Below are 27,717 nucleotides of genomic sequence, written 5' to 3' on the forward strand. Positions count from 1 at the left end.
TCTCAACACATGAATCTGGGGTCCACAGCAGGAGCTGAGGAGCAGAGAGGCCCAAATCTGGGGGTGGGAGCCCGGCAGGAAGCTCTCCCCGCCTTTCAGCGGCCTGGTGGGGGAGAGGAGCTGTGTCCGAGCCTCGGCCCGCATTTTCTGGGGCCAGTGCGGGAGCAGGTGCAGCTGCCAGGCGTGGCAGGAGGCTGGGTCAGGGCCAGCGCTGGGGAATGCAGCAGGGCGCTGCCCCTCCCTGCAGGGATGACCGGGCGCCAGGAGCCTGGGGCGGCGGATGTGTCTCTGGCCACAGCCCCCAGCCGCCATCCGGCTCCAGGCCGGCTGTCCCGCGCCAGCCCCCGGGGGCCTGAGCCGTGTGGGGCATGAATGGGGCTCTGTGGCCAGGCAGCTGCTCTGCAGAAGGCGGCTGGTGGCTGCACAGGTGATGTGGGGGTGGGGGGGTTGGGGGCGGTGGGAGAAACAGAGCTGCTTCTGGGCCTGGTGTCACCCTGCTCTGCGCTAGGCCCCGGCATCATATTCAGCCCATGGCCCACCAGGGGCCCGCGCTGTCAGACCCCCAGGGACCGTGGGGAGGGTGCGCCCGAAGGGGGTGAGCCTGGCCTTCTGCACCTAGCATGGTGGCTGCTGCGTGGGGACTCCAAACCTCTGCCTGCCCCCGCGGCTCCCTGTCTGCCCCCCACAGGCCGTCCCGGCACCGAGACCCCCTGCCCGCCCCACCGCCCGCCGCTCTGAGCATTACATCCGGAGGGCCTGGACGGGGTGAAGACTCACATTCAAGCCCCACAGACGTCAGCCTTCCTGCTGCGCAGGTGCTGAGTTACTAGAACAGTGTTTACTCCTTCCCTCTCGTCCCTGCCCGGCCGTGAGCCCGTCGGGGTTGGGAACGTTGAGTAGGGCACACTGCGTTTCTGGGGTACTGCGCCCCAGCTCTGCTTCCGCCCCCTTACCTTGTTGGACGCTCCTGAAGTTATGGGCGTTGGAAGCCATCTTGGAAATGGGGGCAGATGTCCAAGGGTACACCTGTCCCCCAAACCACCTGGGCTCTGGAAGAACCAGGGGCAGCTGGACTCGATCTACAGGGTGGGGGAGGAAAAATCCAGAAGCTCAGAGCCCCCACCTCCTGTGTGAAGGGGGCTCCCGGTGCGCCTTTCAAACAGCAGCCTCCCAGCACAGCACCTCACGGGGGGATGGCTCTTAGCCGAGTCGGGGAGACCAGACACACGGACCTGGGGCCCTATGGTGCATGCAGGGGGGGGGTCCTGGTCCCACCCACCACCCCACAGCAACCTGCACTGGGGTCCGTGCTGCCAGGGGGCATGAATGGACTCCCTCTCCACTACCCTGCGAGGAGGGGGCTGGAGGGCTGGGGGGTGAGGCCGCGTCCTGGCCAGGGTCCTCCGGGGTCAGGGGGTTGTCAGGGTTTCTGGGACGGCCCTGGGGTGGTGGGACGGGCAGGTGCCCGAGGGTGAAGCCAGGTTGAAGACACACTGAACGCGGCTCCGTGGGGTCAGGTTGTTTCCCTCACTTTGGGATGAGAAGCCCCCGCCCCGCTGGGCCCGGGGCGCCGCGTCCCAGCCCCAGGTGGCCCCAGGTGCCCCGCCCGCGCCCCGCCCCCGCCGGCCCGCCCCCCGCCGGCCCGCGGTGCAGCGCCCTCCCCGAGCTATTTTGAAAGTGACCCTGGGCTGCGCGGCCGCGGGGCGGCGGGCAGAGGCGCGGCGGGCGCCGCGGGAACCATGACAGAAGATGACCGAGGCGGCGCTGGTGGAGGGCCAGGTCAAGCTGCGGGACGGCAAGAAGGTCGGGGCGCGCGGCGGGCGCGGGGCGGGCGCGGGGCGCGGCGGCCGCTTACGCTCCCTCTGTCCCCGCAGTGGAAGACTAGGTGGCTGGTGCTGCGCAAGCCGTCGCCGGTGGCAGGTGAGCGGGCCCGGGGCGCGGGGCGGGCGGCGGGCGGCGGGCGCCCCGGCCTCCGGAGCCCGGCCTGCCCGGAGCGCGGCCAGCTCGCCCGAAATAGCCGGCGGCGTCGGCCGGGCGGTAACCGGAGAGCCGAGAGCGCCGCCTCGGCCTGCTCCTGCCGGGAGCCCCGGGCGCCCCCGACCTGACGCCGGGACCCTCCCGTACCCCCACCTTCCCGGGAAGGCCGACTGAGGCCGGAGGGGCGGGCGGGGGCTGGGCGGCGGGCTGGAGGGGCCAGAAGCTCGAGGGCAGGAGTGCTCTCCCCCTCCCCCAACAGGCGGCAAGAGCACCCCGGGGAGGGGCCGCCCTTGTGCGCCTGGGGGGATTGAGTGGTGCCCCTGAATCCGAATCCGGATGGGACCCTCCAGGCAGCGCTGACCTGGGTGGCCCTCCCACCTTCCGGGGGGGCGGGGAGGTGGCAGAGGCCAGGCAGCCAGGTAGGAACAGTGGCGCTTCTGTGTCTGAGAAGAGACAAGCCGGGGTTGCGTTGGGGGTGGGGGGGAGTGACTGGCACTACCCAGCCCCCCTCACCTGGGCCAGCACCCCCCACGTGGGAGGAGGCCGGCTGCGAGCCCCGACTTGGGCATTTGGCCTCAGTGAGCTGTTCCCAAGCATTTGGGAGGCTTGGAGCTGCGGGCCTGCAGCTGTTTGGGGAGACAGGTGTCCTGGCGCAGGCCCAGGCACCCCGGGGTCTGTGTGGGGTGCTCGGGGTGTGAGTGCATATTGCCTCACACGTGTGGGGCTGCCAGAATGTCTTCCGGGGCGCCTGGGGTGTCTGTCATTTCCCGGGAAGGGTTGGGTGGGGGGCGCCCTCCCTGCTCCCTCTCCCGGGTCCCCTCGTTCCCTGAGCCTGCTCACAGTCGCCATCCGAGGGCCTACCTTTGGTCATGGACACGCTTCGTGCCCAGGTCTCCAAGGGGGCCCGGGCTCCCTGGACTGCTCACTCAGCCAGTGCGTTCTCCATGCCCAGACCCTGCGCCTCGTGCCCTGGGGGTCCTTGTCCAGGGGAAGGCCTGGCCGACAAGGTGTCGGGGCTGGGGAGACTGAGCGGCCCCTGGAAGGCAGGGATGCCGAGGCACCGGCCAGGCCGAGGGCAGGGCGGAGGCCCCCGGTAACACTGAGGAGGCCGTAGCCAGCTGTGGCTGGAGGCAGGGCCTGGCTGCAGGTTGGGGTGTTGCTTGGTGGACAGTGGTGAGCCGGGGCCCGTGTGGGCCTCCAAGGAGGCTCTTGGCCCAGATGTCCCGCCTGAAGAGCAGCCCCTAAGGTGGTCTTTGTCCCTCCTGCAGCCCCGGGGGGTGGATTTTATCTCAGTATCAGAGAGAGCTACCTGAGAGGTGAGCTCCCTGCTGGACCCGGAGAGCACCTGCCTTCGGAGGGAGGGCCTTTCTGCACTGCAGGGAGTTTGCAGGGGTCCCCCGCATCCAGAATCTGGGTCTGTAGGCCGGTGGTCATGAAGCCTTTCCTGGGCTTTCCCGTGTGTGTAGAAAAGGTAGGCCCGGTGTGGAGAGCACGGCAGGAGCCTGGGGAGGGCAGCCTCTGGCACAGGAACTGGAACCGGGTTTGAGGGGCTTGTTGGAGAATAGAGGGGGGACACTCCAGGCAGGGCCTCGCATGAGAGCCTGGACGGTGGAGGGGACGAAGGGCAAGGCAAGGCAGGCTCCCGCCCCTCTGAGCCCTGCACCTACCACCTCTTGTCCCTGGACCCAGAGTCTCCCCCCACCCCTGCCCCCAGTCCTGGGGGGCAAGGACCCCGCATCACTACTCACAGGCAGCCTGGTGGGGGCTGTGAGCCCAGCTGCTTTCAGCAACACCTGGGGCCGTGCACACTCACCCGGGAGCGGGGCCTTGGCGTGTGCCCCACGCGGTTGGCAGCGTCTCTAAGGTGGGCGTATTCCAAAGAGCCAGGTACCAGGGGGTGGTGGTGGGGAGGGTCTGTGTCCCGCGGGAATGGGTGTGACGTCTCAGTCCCAGGCTGGGCAGGCAGCGCGAGGACAGAGTGTGGGTGGTGGCCGGGCTTCCTGTCCCCGTGGAGACCTCGAAGAAGGGGCCTGGGCTCCCCAGAGGCCCAGGGCTCAGGGCTGGGCGTCGGAGCACCCAGGCGCAGATCTCGGCGTCGCCGCACGCACTGTGTGGTCTGCACCCGTCCTGGTTGGGCTCCCGCCGTGGGACCTGCTGAGGGTGGACGGGTGGTCCAGCCCACGGCCTGTGTGCCCCCACTGACGCCCGTGCTCTCGGGGTGGCCCGTCCTCGGGAGCCGCGCAGCCCTGCACGCCCCCGGGACACTGCACGGGCCTCCTTCCCCAGGTGGACCCTGAGTGGGGCTGGGCCCTGCGGCTGCGGCCTGGTGAGCAGCCCCCACCCCAGCTGCTGCGGGCTGCCCCCGGGCTGCCGCCCCCTCAGCAGGGTCCCCTCGGGCCCTAGCGGCTCAGCTGAAGGCGCATCGTCGAGGTCATGTCGGAGGACTGCCTCCAGCAGCCGCTCCTCCTGCTGCGTCCGTGGGGGTGTGGACCTCCCTGCCGCCCTGCCGCGGCCTCTCCTCCGGACTCTGCCCGGCCCGCCCTCCCCCAGGCTCTCAGCCCCTGGCTGCTAGCACCTCTGAGGGCTCATGACCCCGCAGTTATTTTTACATCTGCAGACGCCTGCGCGTGGTGTCCGATGGGCCTCTGCAGCTCACGTGTCCGGGAGGGACCGGCCCAAGCCCCGCCCCCGCAGCCCCCTCCCCGGACGCCCCTGCCCCCCCAGTCCAGTGTCCACATCTGCCCTGCGGGGAAGGCCCCCCTGGGCTGTCACCATGGTTACTGCAGGGCCTGGCCCAGCCTAGGCCAAGGGCACCTCTTGCCCGAGCAGCCTCTGCCCCAGGCTCACCAGGCCCCCGACCCGGCACCTTGCGCCGCTCTCCCCTCCCTCCCCCGCCTGCAGGCCCTTTGGGTTTCTGCCTCTGGGCCTTTGCTCTGGTGTCCCCTCCAGCACAGCACTGATCCCTGCTGGGCCCGCCGCCCTGCCTTCTGGCATCCCTTGGGAGTCGCCTTTGTTGTGCCCTCTGTGAGGGTCTCGGCTCGGCACCCAGGCCCCCCGCAGCCGCTGTCATCCCTTTGACCATCCCCCCTCCTGGTGTCAGCTCTGCGGGGGGCCTGGGCTCTGTGCCCTGGGTCCCCTGCCCGCTCAGGAGCACAGTGACCCAGGCCCAGGGCTTCAGAACGGGAGGCTTGGGTGGGCTCTGAGGGATCCCAGCAGGGGGGTCTTTCAGGGAGCGGGACCTCATGCGGGGCATTTGCCCCTTCCCGGACCTGCCCTCGCTCACTGCAGGGCACAGTCGCTGGAGGGCAGGGTGGGCTCGGGGCTCGGGGCGAGGCCGCTGCTGGGCCGCTCTGTGCTTGCCCGCAGGGTGGCATTTGCGGGGCGCCAGGGCTGTGTTAGCACGGGGCCTGGGCGGGCGGGCTGGTGTCCATTCGTCAGACAGGAAGCGGGCTAAGCGTGGGTCGGCGGTTGTGGACGCAGGCTTGGGATGGGGTCAGCTGGTCTCCCACTGTGGCACCCGTGCCCTCGGCCACGGCAGCGAGGTGGGGTGTGCATGTGTGTGTGCTGGTGTGCTTACGTGTGGGAGTGTGTTTGTTGGTGAGCGCGTGTGTGTCCGTGTGTCTGCCTGTGTGTGCACCTGTCCGTCCCCGCTGCCTTGGTTTACCTCATTGCCCCCATGAGCCCCACCCTCCCCGGTCCCTGTGGACGGCCCCGTGTCCGGCCCCTGGAGCCGCGGTGCAGCCTGGCCACCCCCTTCAGCCCTCCGGCTGTGAGCGGGGTCCACACGGCCACAGGGACAGGAGCCCGACAGAGGCCATTTGAGTGGGGGGCCTGGTGACCAGGAGACCTCACCAAGTGACCAGTCTTGCTGGCTCCCTGGGAGGGGTGAAGCCGTAGGGTGCCCGGCGGAGCTGTCCTGCTGGGGCGGGCCCCGGCGTGCTGGCCCCATGTGTCTGCAGGGGAGCTGTGGCCCGGGAGGGGCTGGTGCCATCTCTCTTGGGCTGACCCTGCTCTGTCTTGGACCCCTGACCTGAAAACTGCCATTCTTCCGATGCCTGTGTTAGTAAATAGCACTCCTGGGGAGGGGTTTCAAAAATAGGATCCATTTACTGCCGCAGGTGACGTGGAGGGGAGAGGGCCCCACACTTGCTGCGCCCAACCTGGCCCCCTCCCCACCACCTCTTTCCCACCCGTGCTGGGGGCACTGAGCATGGGGTGGATGCCACCTGCCCCAGCCGAAACCAGGCGGTGACCCGGGTCAGCTCCCCCCGGGCAGAAGGTGGGAGCGCGTCATAGCCGCGTCCCTCAGCCTGTTTGGTTCACATCTAGAAACGTGAGCAGTGACTTGGAGGACGCGCTAGTCTCCTGGGCCTGCAGAGATCTGCCCTCTCCCGTCCCAGCGGCGGGACGTCCAACCTCAGGGTGTCTGCAGGGCCTCTTCCAGCTCCTGGAGGCTCCAGGCGCCGCCGCACTCTGGGGCTGGCCTCACGTGGCCTCCTGCTCCGTGCGTTGCCCGCTGTCTCCCGTAGGACCAGCGCCGTCAGGCTGGGGCTCACGCGGATCATCCGCAATGACCTCTCTGTGAGATCCTTAACCTGACGACATCTGCAGAAACCCTTTCTCCAAATGAGGTCGTGCTTGCAGGTCTGGGTCAGGACGTGGACAGATCCTCTGGGCCCGTTCGGCCCGCTGCAGATGGGCGAGGGTGTTCACGCATTCTCCTCTCCTTACGGAGTGGGAGGTGGGCTGCATCTCAGACGTAGGCAGAATCCAAAACGACGGAACAGGCGCGGGAGGAGGGCCTCAGGGACGACCGCCGGCTCTCAGCACGTGCAGGCCCCCAGACCAGCCTTGCGCGTGGGCACGACTGAGGTGGGAGCACCTGCCCGGCTGCAGGAGGCTTCAGGGAGGTGGGAAACTCCACTCCAGACCAGGACTCGGCAAAGCACCACCCCGAGCCAAATCTGGCCCTCTGCTTGTTTGTGTAATAAAGTTTTATTGGAGCAGAGCCATTCACTCACGGGTTACGCTGGCTGCCTTCAGAGTTAGGTCTTTGTGGCAGACACTGCATGGCCCGTGAAGCCAAAAACAGTTCCTGCCTGGCTCTTTACGGAAAGCTGTGTTGAGCCTGCTTGTGGCTCTATTCCTGGGAGCGTAACTCCTAGAACAAAGGAGGTGACAGTCACTCTGCCGTGCAGGTCAGGCCACGCCTCAAGGGATGGTCTTCCATTTGACCGATGGTTCCACGCCCTCCCTGTGCATGAGCAGGTTGGTGGGGGTGGGGACGGCAGCTAGACGAGGCACAGACTTCTGCACAGAAAACCCGCTGTGGGGGATCCCGGAGCCTGCTGGAGGGAGAAGGGTGGCAGTGGTGGTCGCCTCTGCCCGGGCCGCTCTTGGGAGCAAACACCCGGGGAGCCTCAGGGGAGCGTGTGGGTTTCTGTGGGCTCTGGGCTTTTCCCCCTCAAAATGGGAACATCTTTGCTTTTTTCTGATAAAAGCATTTCAGACGCTAAGGAGATAGGAGATGGGAGGGCCTGGGCAGGTGGGGGGACGGTGAGGCAGGCTTGTAGGAGGGACAGGTGCCGTCTGCTCGACCGTGGTGTGCCCGGGGTAAGGGCCGTCTTAGGCTCTGGCTTGTTGTCCCGTTGGGATACCATCGGGATGACGGGGACAGCGACTGTGATGTTGAGGAGAGTCGGGAACTCCAGGACAGAGGCGTGTCACCTGCTGTGGGGGAAGGGCAGGCCTGCCGGTCTTGGGGGTGGGCCGGCGTGGGGGGCCGGTGGTGGGACCTAAGGCCCAGTGGCTCCCCGCTAGGGCTAGAGTCCACACCCTGGAGAACGAGAGACCCAGGAGGCCCGGTGGGTCTGCGTGCGGCAGGAAGGGGGCTCGCCGCCACCGCTGGCTCTCTGCCCGTCCCCTCGGCCCCCTGCCACGGCTCCTGGAGGCCCTGCAGCCCTTGAGGGTGGCCCGCAGGGGCCCCAGGGCTGGGGCAGGGTGGATGCAGGGGTGGGGCACGGGGCCAGGGCCAGGTGGGCAGGCTCGGCTGTGGAGTGTCCGTGGGGCCCGTGCGCCGGGCGGGGTGGGAGGTGCCGTTTGCACGAGGAGACGTTGCCCAGAGCTGGGGTGGCTTGCTGGGGGTCACACCTCAAGCCCGGGGCTCTCCGGGCGTGCCGCGGCCGCTGCAGGGGTGCAGGGGTGCAGGGGGCCGCTGACGGCCTGTACCGCGTGTCTTGCCCGGCGTCCCCGCAGACTGCCTGCTGATGCTGGCCTACAAGGACAAGGCGGAGCGAGCCAAGGGCCTCCGGGAGCGCAGCAGCCTGACGCTGGAGGACATCTGTGGCCTGGAGCCCGGCCTGCCCTACGAGGGCCTGGCCCACACGCTGGCCATCATCTGCCTGTCCCAGGCCGTCATGCTGGGCTTCGAGAGCCGCGAGGCCATGTGCGCCTGGGACGCCCGGATCCGCTATGCGCTCGGCGAGGGTGAGTGGGGCCGGGGCGACAGACCTCGTCCCTAAGTGTCCCGTGGGACCCTCACCCACAGGCTGCCGGAGCCGTGCCGTGACCCCAGGGCACGATGCACAGGTGTTTGCCGAGCGCCTCCGCTGCCCGGCTCTGTGCTTCGGGCTCGCGGTCTGGGAGGACGCGGTGCTGCCCAGAGGCGCTCGGGCCCTGTGAGGGGGCTCGGGGAGCAGCTGGGGCCGCGGGGCCCCCCCAGCTCCCTGACTCGATCCTGTTAGTTAGAACCAGGTCCTTACCCCGAGGGGGCTCTGTTGAGCAGAGTGACCTTCCTAAGTGCTGCCTTTTGCTCCCCACCCTGTCCACTTGGGCCCAGAGCCAGGGTTCCAGGGGCAGCGAGGCCGCAGAGACCCCGTCCCACTGCAGCGTCCCCCAGGGGTGTGGTGGCTTCTGTGCCTGAGCCAGGGAGGCCAGGGGGGCCAGTGCAGCTCTGCGGGGTGGCCGGGCGGGGTGCAGAGGTGGGGGCCCCCGGTGAGCTCGGGGAGGAGGAGGGCCTCACGCCAGACGCCCAGAAACACAGCCGTCAAGATCAGTGACACTGTAACAGTCTTTAAAACCCTCAGGATCAATGCACAAAGCCTGTGACGAGCCGAATACCAAAATTTGGCCTGCCCTGAGCCTGCCCTGCCTTCCCCTTCTTTCCTGACCACCCCCCAGCAACCCTGATGAGCCTTGTCTTTATTTAACCATTTGATACTTCATTCATCACGGACTTTTGTACTAATTTTTATTTGTTTGAAAAAATCATCACAGCATCACTGGCCTCGGCCGCTGTGTGTTTGGTCCCGAGCTGGGGGCTTCCCAGGGGCTCGCTGAGGGTTAGGACAGGGAAGGTGACCAGGGCGGCCCCTCTGGGCGCTCGCCTGCCTCTGAACCAGGGTAGGGTCTGGTGCCTGGGAGCGGGGAGTGCGGCCCCTGGGGGCTGGAGGGCGCCAGCCAGGCCGGGGTGGGGGGCCAGCCCTGCGTCTGGTGCCGACACCCGGGAGCTGCCCCCTCCCCGGGGCCTCTGCTCGCGGTGATGCCCTCGCCCCTCCCCTGCCCCCAGTGCACAGGTTCCACGTGACGGTGGCGCCAGGCACCAAGCTGGAGAGTGGCCCCGCCACCCTTCACCTCTGCAATGACATCCTTGTGGTGGCCAGGGACGTCCCCCCGGCTGTCATGGGGCAGTGGAAGCTGTCCGACCTCCGGCGCTATGGGGCTGTCCCCAACGGATTCATCTTTGAAGGAGGGACCAGGTGTGGGTACTGTAAGTATGCGGGGCCTGGGCGCCCTGGGCCACAGGCCACTCCAGCGCTCGCTCTCCCCGAAACCCATGGCTTGGAGCCGCCCACCCCACTGTGCGCTCGCCTTGCTGGCATCTGGGGGACGTGGCAGGCGAGGGGTATGTGTCTCCAAACCTGGCGCTCAGCAGAGGCCAGACCCCCGCTGCCTCTGTCCGGCCCAGGCCGCTGAGGGTGGGAGGAGGGGCATGCAGCCCACTCACGGGGCGCCCAGCACCCCGGAGCGAGGCCTGCCCGTTACAACGTGTGGCCCTGTGTTTGAAGTCACAGAGCCCCAGGGCATTCATGTTCCAACTCAATGAAAAAGAGAAAAAGGGGAAAGAATGACCATGTTTATCGAGGATGTGCCGAGAACACATTTGTGGACCAAGGATTCCTCGTGGCCACACCAGCTCCCGTGGTCCTTGAGTCCCCACAGCTGGAGGCGGGGCAGGCGGAGAGGTGCCCTGAGGTGCAGATGAGTGCCAGGCCCCCCCGTGTGGGGGGAGTGCGGTGGCGAAGTGTGCCAGCGAGCTGAGCGCGGGCCAGGAGTGGGGCGGGAGGGGCACAGCCTGGTCCTCCTGGAGCCGAGAGCTTGCCCGCTGTGCGGACGGGGATGGGCCGACACTCCTGCGGACTGCTCTCCACGCATGGGCGTGTGCGCACGTCTGGGCCTGCAGCGGCTTCAGGGGCATGAGCCCCCTTCTCTGCTCTCTCCCGAGGAGCACAGGCCCACCTGCGCTGGCTGTCCAGGGTGGCCTCCCGGTGACCTGTCCCGTGGCCGGACGACCTCAGCCGGTGTTCTGGGCTGGAGAGTGGAGTCTGGGTGGGAGCTGTGCACCCCCATCTCAGTTCAGCCTGGGACCCCTGCCAGACGGGGATCATGGCCCCCTCTCTTGTGGGTAGGGGGGCCTGGAGGCTCTGAGTGGCTGGCAGCCTCTCCCCACCTGTGCCCCTTCCATATAGGGGCACTAATCCCCTGACCGACAGTACTTCCCTCTCCCCCCGCCCGCGTCCCGGCAAGGGGCCTATCGCAGGGTCTGGCCCACACTCCGTACAGCCAGGTTTGGGTGGGGTCCACGGGGCTCTGGGACCTTGGTCCTGCCCGGATCTCCCTGGCACAGGGACTGTGCTGGAGGACGTGTTCATGCTGGCCGCCTGGGCCCCTCCTTCTGCAAAGGGTGGGCAGGGTGGGAGAGGCCGCCTGGGGCCACATGCCAGCCCTGTGGGCCAGTCCGCGGGGCCCTGCATCCAAGGACGTACGTCCTGATCTACAAAGATGCAAAGAGATAGACAAGCAGGTGAGGTTCCTGCTCAAGGCAGCGAGACCTCTGAATTTTTTAACGGGCTGCATCCTGGGCTTGGGGGAGGGGAAGTGTTTGGAGATGCCAAGGTGGGCCACGGGGGTGGGGTAGCGAGGTGCAGTGGGTTTACGGGGTGGGGCAGTGTGGGCGGTGGCCCCCGAGCTGTGGGGTGGGCGAGCCAGGCCCCGGGGTTTTTGAGTGGGAGTCTGAGCACAGCTGCCCGGGCACCTGCTCTGGGCTGGCGTTGGGGGGGGGGTGTGAGACGCCAGCCGGAGGCCCCCCTGCTGGATGTGCTCTCAGGGCCCCGAGTTCTGGCACATTCGAGGGGGCAGCACTGGAGTCCAGAGCAGTGGAGGGGCAGGGTACACGGCCGTGTGGGTGGTCGGAGCTGGGCCACGTGCACTGGGTCCGGGGCAGCCCTCCCCCCACCAGATCCCCTCCACGTGGGGGCCCTGGAAGAGGGAGAACGGGGTGCAGACCGCCTGGGGGTGGTGGCGACATGTGCCCCGAGGGAGAGGCAGAGGACCTGTTTCCTCGGAGACCCTCATATTTGCTGGACATAATGTAACAGGGCATCCAGTTTAAAATCCCGACTGGGCGTGGGTGGGCCCCGCCTGTGAACGACGGTGGGCAGCTGTGACGTCCCGGAGCTGCCGGGAGCCCAGAGGGAGCCCCGGTGGGGCCGTCCTGTGGCTGCTCCCGGGCAAGCCGGGCCCCGCGGCGGGACGCTGACCCGGGATTCGGTCTCCCCTGCTGCTCCAAGCTCTCAGGGGGCCGCTGACCAAGCCAGCCCGTTCAGCCACCATGGAAGAACCCTGGGGGGGCGGGGGGTCGGTCCCGCTGGGCTCCGTTCTTCAGGGACAAGTTTGCCAGGGCTGTGCCCGCATTCGCTGGGCTATAGGCCGTCATGGGGACCACTGCGCCCCGCACGTGTGGTCAGACCGCTGCCACTCAGGACCTGGGCATCCTGGCAGGGACGTCAGGGTCTTGGGGCTGCTGTAGCCAGTGACCCCAAACTGGGGCCTTAGAACAAGAAAAACGGATTCCTTCACAGTTGTGTCCAAAGTCAAGGTGTGGGCAGGGCTGTGCTCCCTCCGGAGGCTCCAGGGAGGTGCCTTCCTGCCTCTTCTGAGCCCTGGTGGCCCCCGGCGGCCCTGGCCTTGTGGCCGCCCGCTCCAGTCTCTCCTCTGTTGTCACACGGCCATCTCCCCGTGTCTTCTCTGTGGGACACCAGTCGTGGGATTTAGGGTCAGCCGATAACCTGGGATCACATCTCATCTCACTTGATTAAAGACCATTGTTTCAAGTAAGGTCACAGTCCCAGGTTTGGGGTGTGACCTATCCTTTGGGGACCACCATTCAGCCCGTGACATGGGTCACCTTGAGTGTGAAGATTTTAGAATTTGGGTCCTGATGGGCCTGTGGCCCTGGGCATGTTTAATCTGGAGGGCAGAGAGCTGGGTTGGAATCATCGGAAGGGCCTGGCAGGTCTGGAGTATAAGGAATTAGCATCCCCTCCCTCCCCTGGCCCGGTCCCTGTGCCCCCCCAGAACCACACCCCCTTGGCCACAGACAACTCTCCAGAGAGCAGGAAACGGTCCCCGGTCCCCTTTGCTCACCCCGAGTGTCAGGAGGGTGTGGAGGTGGGGTCAGGCCCTGGGGGGGCGAGGCAGAGGGCTCAGGGCTCTGATGGGTTTGGGGGAGACGTCGGGGTGGGTATGACCAGGGTTGTTGGGTCTGCGTGTGATGTTCGGAGGACCCTCCACGCTGTTTTCCATGGCGACCCCTCCACAGCGCACCGGGTTCCAGTTTCCCCAGGTTCCCGCCAACACCTGTTGCGTTCTGTTGTTTTGTTTTCAGTCTTCCTGGGGGGTGAGACTACTGGGGGAAACTTAAAACTTGATTTCGAATGAACGTGTTTCATTGAACTTCGGTCCTGTCTCTCAATATAAGGACAGAGAGAAAGAAACGAAATTTGAATGAGTAGATGTTTACCTCTGTTAGGGAGCCCTGTGCAAAGTGAGACCCCAGGGGTCCTGGTCTTCTGAGTGAAAGTCTAACACCAGGCAGGTTGGTGCTGCCTAGGCAGAGCTTTCTAGAACCTTCTCCGCACGGAAGTCCTCCAGACGCTTTCAGGCACTCTCTACCGAACAGGACCTCACCGTGTGCTTCTGGTCTCCCTGGAGCCAGGACACCGAGCCCACGCAGAGCTCAGGACACTGGAGGTTTTCTGGACTAACTTCCGACAGGAATCCGCCCATGGAACTGGGCACACGTTTGGATGGAAGAGTGTTTTTCTCGGGGCTGGGGACTCTTTCCGTGGGGTGCGACTGTCTTTGCATTCAGATATTGTCCTAGGGACTAACTGCATTTGTAAAGCCCGTAAGGTTTGCCTTCGGCCCCCGAGAACCCACAGGGTCTGCCCAGAGCGAAAGGTGGCCATCAGCTCGGGCAAGCCGCTGGCTTCCCGCTCAGCACTCTCTCTCCTCCTTATCCCTGTCTCCCCATGTCAGTGATCACAGAGCAAGAAACACCCCAGGACTTGGCGGCGGTTTCCTTGCTTGTGATTCTGTGGGTCAGGGATCTGCTCCATGTGGCGGACGGATCACTCAGGGAGTGGCGTTGAGGGTGGCCTGGCTGGGAGGCCCAGGATGGCCCCAGGCATGGACCTGCCTGGGCTGGGGCTTCGTGGCCTGGAATGGGAGGAGGTGCAGCGGCTGTCTTCGAGGGTGACCGCGTGGCAGAGGGGGCCGGGCCCTACCTCCTCCAGGCCTGCAAGCAGGCAAGCAAACAGAGGTTCTAGGAACACTTTCTTGGGGAAGGCCCACTCGCCTCCGCTTCCTTCTTCCCACCACCCCGAGTGCTGGGGTCCCCTGGGTGAGACACTGGGGCCCCAATGCCTCAGAAGGAGCCCCTGTCTGTGAGACGCGGGGCCTGGAGGCCAGGACAGCTGCAGATGAGGGCACGTGCCAAGTAAAGGATCACAGGTGTGACCCAGAGGAGGGGCTCCCTCCAAGCAGCACCGAGTGAATGATCAGGGCTCAGGGGTCAGGAATGGCGGTGTCAGGTGAGTGGAGTCTCGGCAGGTGAAGTGGATTATAGGTGGCCGAGGGGTGTGGAGGGATGGGGGTGGCCGCCTCCTGTGGGGGGAGCTCCCAGGGTTCCCAAAGCCTGGGGGAGGGAGGGGGGCGCGCAGAGGCCAGCCGGCGGTCAGCGGGCTGTGTTCCAGAGGCCTCGCCTCGAGGCTCGGGCAGCCCGGGCCCTGGGAGCCATGTGCCGTCCCCAGGGAACCTCTGCGGTCAGCTCCCTGGCGTGCGTGGGGGTGGCAGCCGCGCTCCCAGGCCTCACCGGCTGCATCTCGGGGAGCGTGATGCTCAGCAGATGCCTGGTGGAATGCCGACGGCTCCCCTCACTTCGTAATGTGGTTTTTTATAGTCGGGGGACTGGTTGTGCTGCGGCCTCTGCCAGTTGTCTGTAAGCTCAGGATTAGGGGCCCGGCCCTTTGTGCGGGCTGGCAGGCCGGCCCCTCGCTGGGGCGGGGACGCCGTGGGCCGGCCTTCTCCTCGCCTGCCCTCCAGCTCCCGGGCCCTCGGCTGGCCGGAAGCCCTGTGGTGCCCGGATGTGTGCAGGTGGCCCACCGGCCAGGCTGGAGTCCCTCGTGGCCCCCTCTGGGCCTCAGTGCACTCATCCCTAAGCGGGCCTGTCACCCAGTTTGGGGGGCCTTGAACGGATGGAGCTCCCGACCGGAGGGTGCTGCAGCCCCCCGATCCCGGGGTGGCATTCCCCGTGTGGGGGCTGGCCCGAGCCCCTGGGATCCTGGGAAGACCGTCATGACCGTGGCCGGCGGCCAAGGTTTAACTGGGAAGCCTTCCCTTTCCCACCCCGGCCCACCCGCGGGGGCGCCCCCGGGACCTGGCCTTCAGAGCGAGCAGGCCTTTCTTTGGGCGAAGGGCAGAGGGCAGGGTGTGGAGAGATTCTTGTGTGGTGACGCCAGCCGAGTGTGCGGCCCCACGTGGCCCGGTGTCCCCATTCACTGGGCGGGCGGTGAGGGATTTCATTCACCCTGGCGGGGCTCCGGCCCAGCGGGAGGGCGGCCGGGCCTGGGGCGCAGCCGGGCTGTGCTGACTCACGCGGCCTGCCCTCTGCTGGCTGGGGGCCCCCGCGGGCACGACCTCAGCCTCCACCCTCACACCGTGGGCCCGTTTCCCACCCGAAAACGCACCCAGGAGGGGGGCCCGTGCAGTGGGCAGGATGTGTCGCCGGCCACCACAGCGCCGGCCGCCTCGTGTGTGGGGCAGGCCCACCTCACGCAGACACTCACCCTCAGAGCAGCCCTGGGTCAGGAGACAGGGTCGGGGGCACCTACTGAGGTCGAGGTCCCCCAGCTGCTTCCTGGCATGTGAACCCCGCTCTAGGCGGGCCTGTCGCTTGCCCTTCCGATGAGCCTGGACATCGTGAGAACCAGGACACCCTCACCGCCTCCTCCTGCGGCCGCGTCTTCCTGAGGTGCCCCAGGAGCCCCGTCCTGGCCAGTGGGGCCGACGGGTTAGACCGAGGACCAGCAGGGCGGGACGCCCTCCCCCCGCGCCATCCTGACACCCAGCGCGGTTGCCTGGGCTGGGCTAGTGCGTGCAGGCCCGGGACGGCCAGGCCTGTGCCCCAGCTGCCCGGACGAGGGGTGTGGGCCTGAAGGACGGAGCAGGGCTTACCAGGGCCAGGCAGAAGCCCATCCGGGTGCTCAGGGGACACTCCCCGCCACCCCCCCGCCCCTGCGTGTGTGGTCTCATGGGTTCGCTCCAGGTCTCCGCGTTCTGCATCCTGGTGGCCCCGGGGCCCATCCTGCAGCGGTCCCGCCCTACCCGTGCTTCCGACACCAGGCTCTGTCCTCCCGCTGCAGGGGCCGGAGTCTTCTTCCTGTCCTCAGCCGAGGGAGAGCAGATCAGCTTCCTGTTCGACTGCATCGTCCGGGGCATCTCCCCAACCAAGGGGCCCTTCGGGCTGCGGCCGGTTCTCCCAGGTGCGTGTGGGAGGGTGGCCCAGTGGGGAGGGGCCGGGGCCGCCCGATCGGTCAGCAGGGTTGGGTGGGCTGCCATCCGTGCGGGCTGCCTGCAGGAAGGGGTCACGCTGCCCGGCTCCCGAGGGGACAGCTCACACCCTCACTGCCCTCCTTCCACCGGTCGCAGGCCTGGCGACGCTCGGGGGGTGGGGCCTCCAGTTGGGACCCATACGCTGTGGGGCACCAGGTGGGGCACCAAGAGGCCATAGAGCCCGTGTGGGGCTTGTGGACATCTTCTGAGCCAGACTGGGGTGGGGGCCTTGCCCCTCGTGGCTGGGACTGTGGGCTGGGGTTTGCGTTTGGGCTGGAAGCTGCCTTGTGAGCTTGCCTGGTGGGCGTGAGGCTGCACTGAGCTCACCTCACCTTGCCCCCCCTTCCCTGGTCGTGGCTGGGGCGCATTCTCCAAGAGCCCTGGGCCGGGACGGAGCTGGACGCCGGAGGGGCTGCGGGCAGGGCTGGACCCCCGAGGCCCTGGCCCCTTTCTCCCACTGGAGGAAGCGCTGCCCTCCCCTGGGGGACGGCCCGGGAGGGACGAAGGCTGGTGCTCGTCGCCGCGGCTTCTGTTGACCGAGGCCCCCGGTGGGTGGTACCCAGGATCGCTGGTGCCCCCACAGCCCAGCGAGGCGGTGCTTGTCACCTTGTCCAGGTGGGAGAGACAAAGGCCTGTGGCCAGGCGGCAAGTGGTCCGTGGTCTCCTTGCATGCGCACCCCAGTGCGGGTCATTCGGGGCCACCTGGGGAGGACAGAAGTGAGCGACCCGCCAGGTCCCCCCTCTCCCGGCACGGTCCCTCGGCCCAACTCCAACCCCACACAGGCCCCGCGCTGGACGGGCTGGGGACAGAGGAGGTGGCTCCTGGGGCCAGAGCCTTCGCGGTCTGGGCTCTGCGGGATGGTGTGGTGGCGCCCTCTGCTGGCGCCCTCCTGCCTGCAGCCACAGGGGCCGTGTAGACGGCAGGGTGTGGACGGGCGGGTGTGGACGGCCTGGCTGGTGTTGCGTCTAGGCCCTGTGCTCGTCCGGCTCTCCTGAGATGTGGCCTCCCCTGGGTCAGCAGCCTCATGCTGCAGCCCTTCTGGGGTCCTGTTGTGTTCACCCCCTGCTCAGTCGGACCCACGTGGACACCGAGGCCCAGAGAGGCAGACAGTGGGAGGGGAGAGGGGAGAGTTCCGAGGTCCGCCCTGCCCCGAGCACAACCCGGTGCGTTCTGTCTTGGTCCCACCACGATCGGGGTGCCCTTTCCCCACACCCCCACTTTGCAGATGTGGACAAGGGGCTCAGGGAGTCCATCCAGCACCAGCGTCTCTCTGCCCTTTCGCTGCCAGACGGGAAGTGGTCAGGAGGACACGCCCGCGTCCCCACCTGGGCCTCGCCTGCCGGCTCTGGGGCACAGGACGTGGGCTGGTGGCCGGAGGCCCTGGAGGGGGCAGGCGCCCTGAGACTGGTGTCCCGTGGCTGGGGTGCAGGCGTGGGGAGGAGCTAGGACTCCCGGGGGTCCCCCGTGGCCCTGCCGTGGCTTCGAGGCACGCCCAGCATGCACGTGGCCCCGGTGGTGCGGGACTCACTGGTGCGTCCCGGGCGGCAGGTCCCCTGCAGCGAGGGTCCGGGGCGGGGACCGAGGCCGCGTCTCTGCTGATTCTCTTCTCTGCCGCAGACCCGAGCCCCGGGGGACCTGCCACCGTGGAGGAGCGGGTGGCCCAGGAGGCCCTGGAAGCCCTTGAGCTGGAGAAGCGGCTCAGCCTCCTCGCCCACGCGGTCCGGCCCGGCAGCGGAGGTAGGCGGCGTTTGTTCCCCCGGGGCTCCCTCATTCATTCATTCATCCCCCCTCTGCTCATTCATTCATTCCTCCCCCTGTACTCATTCATTCCTTCCCCCTTCTGCTCACTCATTCATTCCCCCCCTCTGCTCATTCATTCATTCATTCATTCATCCCCCTCTGTTCACACATTCATTCCTCCCCCTGTACTCATTCATTCCTTCCCCCTTCTGCTCACTCATTCATTCCCCCCCTCTGCTCATCATTCATTCCCCCCTCTGCTCATTCATTCATTCATTCATTCATCCCCCTCTGTTCACTCATTCATTCCTTCCCCCTTCTGCTCACTCATTCATTCTCCCTCTGTTCATTCATTCATTCATTCATCCCTCCTCTGCTCACTCATTTGTTCCCTCACGCATGATGCCACAAACGTGGTGCACTGGCCTCGGCCCTGACTGGAGGCACGGTGCTCCGAGAGAGCTGGGAGAGCTGGTGCAAATTCCTGCTGCCCGGCAGCCATGTGGCCTCGGTAAGGCCGCGGCCTCTTGTGCTCAAGCTTTACCGTTCGTGCCCAGACGATAGGGCCCCTCCTCAGTAGCCCACGCTCTCGGTTTGCTGCAAAACAGACAGAAGGGGCTGCGGCCCTGCGAGGGGCCTGCCTGGGGGTGGGGGTGGGGGTGGGGAGCTGCCCTTTGGGGCCTGTCTGTCCTCTGACTGCTGCCAGCCCCATGGGGGGTGCTGGGAGCACTGTGGCCTGCCCCTAGAAGCAGGGAGCCTCGATTTGCATTGAGCCGCGACCTTATGGGGGCTCACAGCTGGTTCCCGGAGTGGGGTGGCCGAGGGGGTGGGAGGGAGGGCGCGGATTCCAGAGGGGGCCGGAGGGGTGGAGGACTGGTATCCGGACGAGGGGCCTGACTGGGTGAGCTGGCTCGTGCACCAGCCTCCAGGCGGCGGGGGCGCCTGGGGAGGGGGCGGGATGGGCCCAGAGAGCGGTGAGCCCGCCCCAGCCCCCAGCACAGCGTCCACACCCCCGACCACCGCGCTCTCTCTCAGGGGATGACCGCAGCCTGTCCAGCTCGTCCTCGGAGGCCAGCCACTCGGACGTCAGCGCCGGCAGCCGGCTCACCGCGTGGCCGGAGCCGCCCTCGTCCTCGGCCGGCACGTCGCAGGAGGGCCCGGGGCTGGCGGCTGCCCAGGCCTCCGGGGAGGCGGCGCTGGGCACCTCGAGGCCGCTCCCCAAGCCGCTGCGGCCGCGGCAGCTGCAGGAGGTCGGCCGCCAGGGCTCGTCGGACAGCGGCATCGCCACGGGCAGCCACTCCTCCTACTCGGGCAGCTTCTCGTCCTGTGCCGGCAGCAGCCTGGACGTGTGGCGCGCAGGGGACGAGTTTGGCTCCCTGCTCAGCCTGCCGCCGGCGGCCGGGGTGCCCGAGCCCAGCCTGTGCGCCTGCCCACCGGGGACAGCGGAGTACCAAGTGCCCACGGCCCTGCGGCACCATTATGACACGCCGCGCAGCCTGCGCCAGGCCCCCAGGGACCAGACCCCGGCCGCGCAGGGTGGCCCCGACGACGGTGGGGCCGGGGACTCGGGTGGCCAGATGTCCGCGGGGTGTCCCTCCGGCTGGCTGGGCGCGAGGCGGCGGGGACAGGCGATGGAGGCTCCGGGCTGCGAGGCCCCTGGCGAGGGCTGGGAAGCAGGCAGCCCCCACGCTGGGCCTCCTCCAGCTTTCTTTTCCACCTGTCCGGTCTGTGGAGGACTCAAGGTAAACCCCCCTCCCTGAGAGCCTCAGCCCAGGCCCGCTGGCGCGGGGGAGGGATGGGCGGCTGGGTTCTGTCCCTCCCGGCAGGAGGGGACGGGGCGCCCTTTGGGCTGTTGGTGAAGCCAGCGACTGTGGGCACAGTGGGGAGGGCCTGGAGGGAGGGGTGACAGCCCCAGAGCCTGCCCTCTGGGGAGCGGAGCCTGCAGGGAGGGCCCCCAGGACTTGGAGAGGCCCAGCGGCCTGCCGCTGAAATGCGTTCTGGAAAGTGGGAAGCTCTGGGTGGGGCAGGCTGGGGGCCCGTAGGGTCCCAAAGCCCGGGAGAGGATCAGGTGCTGGGGGCACAGGCGGGCGCTGTGTCCTAGCCGGCTCATGCCAGGCCCTTGGGGTGATCAGGGCTGGGAGGCCCCTTGCTGGCCGCGGCCTCCTCCTGTTCCACTGCCTACCTGGTGGACGCCGTGCTTAACCTCTCAGATCCATCCCCTCCATTGTGCAGTCAGGCCGTCCGCCAAAAATCAGCTTCCTCTGCAGCAGTTGCAGACCCGGATTCCCGGGACAGGCGTGTGGCACGGGGCGTGCAGGACAAGCTTTAGCTGTCCGCCCCACACCTCCTCTGTGAAGCAGCACCACAGGGGCCCATCTTACAGGGGAGGAAACTTAGGCTCAGGAGGTGCAGGGACTTGTGGGGTCTGGGTCTCCTGACTCGCGGACCTCCATGGCTCACCCACCAGCCTGTTCCAGAACCTGCAGGCTCCCGGGCGAGGGGTGGGCAGGGAGGGCCCGGCGGCAGCCCCCCGCCCCCCGGAGCAGGGAGCAAGGCGGTGATGTCCTTGATTGGCCAGCCCCGCAGGGTCAGCTTGCCAGGAGGCCCCTGTGAAGGCTCTGGAGGCTGCAGCTCACTCCCCTGCCACCCTCCTGGCTGAGCCGGAGCCCAGTGGTCGGGACCAGAGCAGGCCAGGGCTCCGAGGGCCCGTGCATTTGCATTTGGCGGCCCGTGGGCGCCCAGGGGTAGAGCTGCTTCTGGCGCCCTCCGCGGTCTGTCTGCTCGCCTGCATGGGGTCCAGCTGCCTTGCCTGGTTTTGTACCTTCGTTCTGCAGTCCGTGCACCCGCGAGAGGCGGGGCCCGTGCCCGTGCGGTTCCGGATGCAGGCTGGCGCCGTCTTGCGCTGTGTGCAGTCAGCCCCCGGCCGGGGGGCAAGCAGCTCACCTGTAAAGATTTTGCTTTGTACCTTTACTGTTGGCTAAAGACCTTTGTCGCTCTCTGACATTTTTAAAATCTGACACTGTTTGTAATACATTCTTAGACTGGAAATAAAATGTTCTTTTCTTATCGTCTTGTCCTTTTCCATTTACCAGCCTCCCCGCCTCCCAGCCCGGCCCTCCCGGGGGGCCTTTGACGGTCTCCAGAATCTGGGGGCCCAACCCCCCAGCCTGTGGGTCTCAGGGGCCAGCATGAGGCCTCGCCTGTGTGGTCTGCCTTAAGCCCAAACGCACCGGAGGCCTGAAAAAGGAGCGGCAGCTCCCGACAGCCCATGGGGCCTGAGTGTGTGCACGTGTGCGTGCACGTGCACTTGCATGTGTGCGATGTGTGTGTTTGCGTGTGATGTGTGCACGTGCGTGCATCTGTTTGCATGTGTGTGCATTGTGCACGGTGTGATGTGTGTGTACATATGCCGCATACACTCGCGCATGTGTGTGCACGGTGTTTGTGCACATGTCTGAGTGTGTGCACACGTGTGTGCGTGTGGTGCGTGCACAGGGGTGTGCATTGTGCACACGCATACGTTGGTGTGGTGTCTGTGCATGCTGTGTGGACAAATGCACACGTGTGCACATGTGTGGTCTGAGTGATGCGTGTGCACACGTATGGCATGTTCCCGTTCACTGGAGACCACGGGGAGGTCCTCGGTGGTCGCTTGGGCGCAGGCAGGTGGCTCCCCATATCCAAGTGACGCCAGGGAGAGTCCTGCTCTGAGCCTGGAGCCCCCACCCCCTCCCATCTCCCCCCTTTGGGTGGCAGAGCTCCAGGGACCCCAGCTCACGTCTCCTGCACATCCCGGGGGCCCACGCCCTGCCCTGTCACTCCCATTTTCACCCTTGCTCACCACCCTGCTGGGGGGCCAGCTCTGCGCTCCCAGAGTTGGGAGCTCTGGGTGGGGTTCCTGTGCCCTGCAGCGTGAGGAAAGCCAGGCTTTGGGGGCTGAGCGGCACCTGCCCCGCCAGCTGGGTGGCCTCAGGCAAGTTACTACACCTCTCTGAGCCTCCGTTTCCTCCTGCATAGATGGGGACAATAGTCCTTACCTCCCCGGACACACGGAGAGGGTCTAATGAGGTGGTAGATGCACGTGGGCAGTAGATGTCTATTCACGGGATGCTGTCATTAGACCCGAGGCGCCCCGGCCAGTCTGGCTGCAAAGGAAATAAGGCTGTGAGCTCCAGCGCCACAGGCGGGGGGTGGGGGTGGTGTCTGCTCCTGCCGGGGCCCCTCGCTGTCTGGGCTCAGTCCTGCTGCACTTGCACGGGTCCCCGGCCCCAGACAGCGGGGAGGGGGGGCAGGCGTCCGCGACCAGAGCCCGCTGAGGCCCCAGCGACTGGTTTGCCCCCTCCCCGCCATGGGAAGCCAGGGAGGGCCAGGGCGGGGCGTTCTGCTGGCCCCTGCCCCTGGTGGGCCTCCTGGCCGTGGACTCCGTTCTCCTCGACCGAGGCTGACGGCGAGAACGTCAGGGAAAGTCTGTCTGGGGGTGGGGCAAGGGGACGGGCTGCGGGCCACCCAGGTAGGTGTGGGTCTTGGCCGGAGGCGTGGCCGCGGCGCTGGGCTGGTCGGGGCTGGGCTGTCGCATGAAGTCCTCAGCCAGAGGAGGGAGGGGCCCACGGGAGTGGTCACTGACCACTGTGGCCCTCTGGGGGCTGTTGGTGGCCAGGGCATCTTGTGGGATGGCGTGGCTCCGGAGGAGGAGGGCCGGGCCCTCCACAGTGAATGTGCCTCAGCTGTCCCTGCACCCCAGGGTGGCCCTGGGGATGGGGTCTGGGGCTCAGGGGCCCTGCCTGCTGGGGCCGGGCGCAACCAGAGTGGGCAGACCCGTGCCAGGAGTCCTTCCTCCTTGTCTCTCCGGGGCGTGTGCAGCCCACTGGCCCAGACCTGGGGGTCAGGGGTCCTGGCCCCCTGCAAGGGGAAGGGGCAGATCTGCATCCCGCCCGTGCTCAGCGCTGGGTTTGGTGCTGTGCCTTCAGGACTGGCCCCTGGAAGCAGGTGCGGTATGGGGGCGGCGTGGGCAGTGAGCGGCTGATGCATGGCTCCTGGCGGCAGCTGGCCTCCCGTCGCAGGGCTGGAGGTCAGACTGGCCCTGCCCAAGTCCCAGGCCCGCACAAGGGCTCCTTAACACAAGGTGACGTGTGAGACCAGCTCAGCCTGGCCCAGGACCAGGGTCAGGGTGCTCTGTCTTGAGTCTGGCACCCAGCTATGTTCCCCGGAACAAGGTTGGGGTTTCTGCACCCCCATTCCAGTTCCCAGCTCCCCCTGAGGCCCTGCCACTGGCCTGTGATCCCCAGACCGCTGGGGGTGCTGGATCCTCTCCCGTCACTCGCCCTGGGCCCTGGCAAGGGCCTGTCCCTCGAGGGCTCTGGGAGGTCGAGGCCCAGGTGGCGATGAATGTGCCGGCCATGGGCCACTGTCCCTCCCTCCTGGTCAGACCCTGCCCTCAGCTCGGAGGCCACCAAGGCCCCTACCTCCTGCGGGTCCCTCTGCACTTGCAATCAGGCACCACAGTGAGGTCGTTCTGCAGTTCGGGGGACCCGGCTCATCCCCGTGGCCTCTGTGGGCCCCTCCACGGGTGCTGCCGGGAGTGGGCCGGCGGTGCCCGGGGGTACCTGCTCCAGCCTCCGAGCACCTGGGGGCCACGCCCTCTACCGTGCAGCCCGGATAGAGGCCGGGGGCCAGTGGGATTGTATCCGCCCCAACAGGAAGGCCCAGACTTGGCCTGGGGGTCAGAGTTGCCCATCCCTCTCCCTAGAAGAGGGCGAGTGGGGGTCCGGGCTGGTGGGCCAGCTGGAGTCCTGGGACACGTGGGTAAGGGGCCCCTGGGAGATGAGGAGTCTGGGCTGGTGTTCCCTGGGGGTGGCCTGGCCCCCAGAGACCTGGCCACACCTGGGTCAGCGTCCTGGCTGTGAGGCTGGGGCGGGAGGAGCAGGCGCAGGATGGACAGACTGACGCGTGTTCTCTTTGGTCTAGGGAGCGGCTGCCTCAGCCCCTGGCCTGCTGATGACGCACTCAGGTAGGCCCCAGCTCGGGACAAGGGAAGTGGGGGCGCGGTGGCTGCCCACGGCTCAGCCGGAAGCTCTGCAGCAGACGGGGAGGCAGGCGCTGGTGGACAGCGGGAGGCCGTGGACGGAGGCTGACACGGGCAGTGGGGGGGGGACAGTGTGCAGCCGCGAGGAGCCCTGGCCCGGGTGGGGTGGGTCCAGGCAGGGAGCTGAGGCCAGGGTGCGGCCAGCTTGCCCAGAGGGGTGTGTGGATAGAGTGGGTAGAGTCAGGCCGCCCTGGAGACTCGGGGTCTCCAAGGCCCAGTTAGAAGGCGAAGGCTGGGCAGAAGCTGGCCGTCACCCAGGGGAAGGCCTGGAGGGTTGGGGGAAGCTGAAGTTTGGGGAAGGTTGGCCTTGGGCAGGGTGGGGGGGGTAGCTGGGGGTCAGGGGTCAGCTCTGTGCCTTATCTTCTTGGTGGAGCCTCTGGGCAGGGGGGCCTGACGAGCTTAGATCCTCCATCCTTCTTCAGAGACGCATGATGCCTGTTGGGGCCGGACCCTGCAGGCCGACCCGGAGTGGACCTTTGGGGGCAGGAGGGTGCAAGCAGGGCCGGTGGCAAGCAACGTCCACAGGAAAGGGCCACACCGGCTGGCTTTGGGGTTCCCTGGCTTGGGATAGGGCCCTGAGGACCACCCCCGACAACGCTATCCCGACACCCACTCCCAGACGGTCCTGGACACGTCCTCCTGCTGTCCACCCGCCTCCCCGAGGGCCCTGTGGACATCTTTAACCCTGACAAGGGGTGGGAGGGGATGCCTGCTGGAGGATACGGACCCTTTCCACTGAGGCCAGGGGCTGGGGGAAGTGGGGCCCGAGCTTGGCAAGGACAGAGATGACCTGGGCCCCAGATGGTGCGGCCTGAGCCCCGGTGATGGCGGCAGCCCCCGGGCAGGCAGGAGAGGCCAGGGCCGCGCTCATCCGTCCTCTTCTCTGTTCCGGAAGGGATTTGAGGCGGCTTCTAAGATGGCCATTCCATTTTGTCCTCTATCCCTTGGCACACGCCTCCTTCTCCAGGCAGCCTGCCCTGATTTTCCCTGGCCTCACTGGTCTAGATGTCTCCCGTGGGTGCCTCTGCCTGTCACCTCGGGTTACGTGGGAGAGGGTCTGCACTGGCCCCCTCCAGACCGCTTGAGGAGAGTCCCACACTGCCGAGGTACGGAGGGATGTGCACAGTCCTCGTGGACACGGTGTGCCTGGGAGGGGAGCGGGCCCTGCCAGGGCTGCCCGTCCGCTGGGAGGCGGCTCCCTGCCCTGTGATACATTCTGTGGCCACAAATGCAGCCGGTCTACAGAGCCCCTCACCTCGCAGCTGAGATCCTCTGGGGATTGAAAACAGCCCATCGTTGGCTTGAGAAGCTCGCAGGACGCTCTCCGAGCTGCCCGTCAGAGCGTGCCCTGCGGCATGACCTGCCTCTGCCCCCGTGCACCCAGGCACCCAGAGCCCTAAGCCTGGCTTGGAAGCTGAGTGTCCAGAGGGCCCCCCACCCCATGCTCCTTGGAATCAACACACCCTGTTTCCCCAAACTTGGAAGGTGGTCCCCTGTGTCCAGCAGAAGCCTGCTGCCTTCCCTCCTTGAGGACGCGTGTGTCCGATGCTCCGGCCCCTCCCTCCCTCCCTCCCTCTGTAGCAGGGGCTCGGGAGGGGCGGGGCGGGGCGGGGCGGGGCGCTGCGAGTCCTCATCTGGGACCAGTCCTGGCTCTGAGTCTCCCGGACCCCCGCTCCCCACGTGCAGGCCTCCCCTGGGGTCTGGAGGGCCTTGGGCACCTGTGTTCCATATTCGTATCAGTAAGTGGGCGTAGCATCCTGAGGGAGTCCCGTCCTGCAGGGACCATGCATTGCAAGGAGGGGGGTGTCTCTTAGGGCCTCCAGGCCGGGAGGGGCAGGAACCCTGTGACTTGCTTTGGTTCATGGAATCAGGTGGGGGCACCTACACGGCCGGGCCCAGTCGGCTCTGTGGGCCTCGGTCTGTTCCTGGCCGAGCTCAGGGCCTCTGGGGCCTCCACCCCGCTGGGAGCAAGCCGGCAGTCCGGTGCCCCCCACCCTGGGCCTTGCTGGGGCAGCTAAAGGGCACGAGGGTGAAAGGCACCCGTGCAGTGTGGACCTTCAGAAGGCGCCCTGTGGCAGCAGGTGCCGTGTGGTGGGATGGGGCCCTGAGCGAGACGGGCTGCCTGCTGAAGCCCCCAGCCCTGGGCCTGGCTCCCTCGACCCGTGAGCAGGTGGCTCAGACAGGGTGTCCTGAGCGGCTTCAACCCTCTGCCTGCCCCCACCCCCCTTGATTCTGAGGAGTAGAGAGCGGCTGCCCCCCGTGTGACTGTGGCCCAGGGGTCCCTGAGGGTAGGGGTGTGGGGGAGTCTGCTGGAGAACAGCCAGGTTGGTTCTTCCTTGAGGCCTGGTGTGCAGGGCTCCTGGGCCAGTGGGGAAGGGTGGGTCAGCTGTGCGTCCTTGCAGCCCCAGAAGGATCCTCCCAGAGCCCGGCCCAGGCCAGGCCCTCCGGTGCCCTGGCTGTCGCTGCACCCGCCCCACACCGAGGGGGGTGCGGAGTGACATCTGCTGCTAGGACATCGGGGAGGAGCAGGGGAGCATTTCTTGGATGGGGGAGGACTTGAAGTGCCTGGGGCCATCCTGGAGGAGGTGTCACTGTGGATGGAAGTGCGGGCCTGCACTCACAGGGGAGGGGTTTTCTGGGGAGACTCACTGGTCCAGAGAGGGTCCCTGAAGCCTGGAGCCGCGGTGGGGGTGGGCGGGGACCCAGGAGGACAGCCAAGGGGGTTGAGGGCAGGGGGCAGGGGCTGAAGAGAGGGCGGTGTGGCCACCTGACCGCAGGCCACGGGGGCATCCACGGGGGCGGCTCAGCAGTGATCAGCCTGCGGCATCGGGGAGAGGAGCACACCCTTTCTAGAAGCTCACTGGTGAAGGGCGGCGAAGGGTGGTGCTGGGTCTGGGGGGGGGGGGCGGGTGGGTCTCAGGCTGGGCGGTGCTGGCCAGGGGAACTGGGGAGTCGGGGGCCCGGGGGGCTCCCAGGCCCTGGCCAGGCGCAGGGTGGGAGGCATGCCAGACGGCGTGGGCGCAGAGTTCTTTGCCCCCGGAGACTCACTGTCGTTGCCCCCGCAGGAGCCGCAGGGCCCGAGAGACCGTGCAGTGAGGCGCCCCCCTACGTGAACATCCCTGTCAGCCCCTCCTCCAAAACGCAGCTGCACTACATGGGCCTGGAGCTCCAGGGGGCCAGCGCAGGGATCCGAGGTGGGTCCCCACGTGGGGGCCTTCCCCTCCCCGGGCACCTCAGGCCGCCGCAGGGGAGGGGGCTTCCTCCCCCTCCCGGGTCCCCCCCAGTCCATGCTCTTGCTAAGCTGTGTCCCGAGGGTGTGGCCCTACCTTCCTCCCAGCTTAGCAAACCCCCCCAAGCTCAGGTCCTGGATCCCATCACCTCTTCCAGGCCGAGGCCTCTGCGGGAGGCATGGGCCACGCGGGGCTTCCTGGAGGCGGGGGGCGTGGGGGCGGCCGGGCCAGCTCACCCGGGGCTGCTTCCAGGGGCTGGCGCCTCCCGCTATGCACAGATCGACATCACGGCCACCGAGGCGGCCCACAGGGTGGGGGCCCAGCACGCACAGAGCCGGGAGGAGCGGCTGCCGGAGCTGGAGCGGAGGAGGAAGGGCGCCCTGCGGTGAGGACACCCCCCGCCACGACGGGGCAGCTCACTGAGCCGGAGTCACTTCTGCTGGCCGCGGCCGAGGGCACCAGGGAGCCCGCCAGCTTTGCTGCATCCCGGGCGGTCTGGGCCCCGTGACTGGGGC

The 27,717-nt window shown here is 67.4% G+C and overlaps 1 protein-coding gene across 2 annotated transcripts; it reads left to right on the forward strand.

The window, feature by feature from the left end:
• The first annotated feature begins 1,665 nt into the window (after positions 1-1,665).
• On the forward strand, positions 1,666-27,717 carry DOK7 (docking protein 7). Of its 2 annotated transcripts, XM_078068328.1 has the most exons (11): positions 1,666-1,803; positions 1,875-1,920; positions 8,233-8,463; positions 9,545-9,745; positions 15,960-16,079; positions 17,768-17,887; positions 18,926-19,632; positions 23,855-23,901; positions 24,062-24,081; positions 27,038-27,166; positions 27,455-27,717. In XM_078068328.1, exons 1-11 carry the CDS (start codon positions 1,750-1,752, stop codon positions 27,589-27,591), a joined length of 1,812 nt encoding a protein of 603 aa, XP_077924454.1. In that variant the 5' UTR covers positions 1,666-1,749; the 3' UTR covers positions 27,592-27,717. The 2 variants fall into 2 exon arrangements, with proteins under 2 accessions (XP_077924454.1, XP_035941594.2); XM_036085701.2 differs by lacking the exons at positions 23,855-23,901; positions 24,062-24,081; positions 27,038-27,166; positions 27,455-27,717 and having other exon boundaries at positions 1,674-1,779; positions 18,926-20,956.

The sequence above is a fragment of the Halichoerus grypus genome, chromosome 3 (genome assembly GCF_964656455.1).
Source record: "Halichoerus grypus chromosome 3, mHalGry1.hap1.1, whole genome shotgun sequence".
In the NCBI taxonomy this organism is placed as follows: domain Eukaryota; kingdom Metazoa; phylum Chordata; class Mammalia; order Carnivora; family Phocidae; genus Halichoerus; species Halichoerus grypus.

Coding starts and splice junctions, on each gene's coding strand:
- DOK7 (XM_078068328.1), top strand. CDS start 1,750: ATGACCGAGGCGGCGCTGGTGGAGGGCCAGGTCAAGCTGCGGGACGGC. Junction 16,080..17,767: donor GCTGCGGCCGGTTCTCCCAG/GTGCGTGTGGGA, acceptor TCTCTGCCGCAG/ACCCGAGCCCCGGGGGACCT. Junction 19,633..23,854: donor CGGTCTGTGGAGGACTCAAG/GTAAACCCCCCT, acceptor TCTTTGGTCTAG/GGAGCGGCTGCCTCAGCCCC.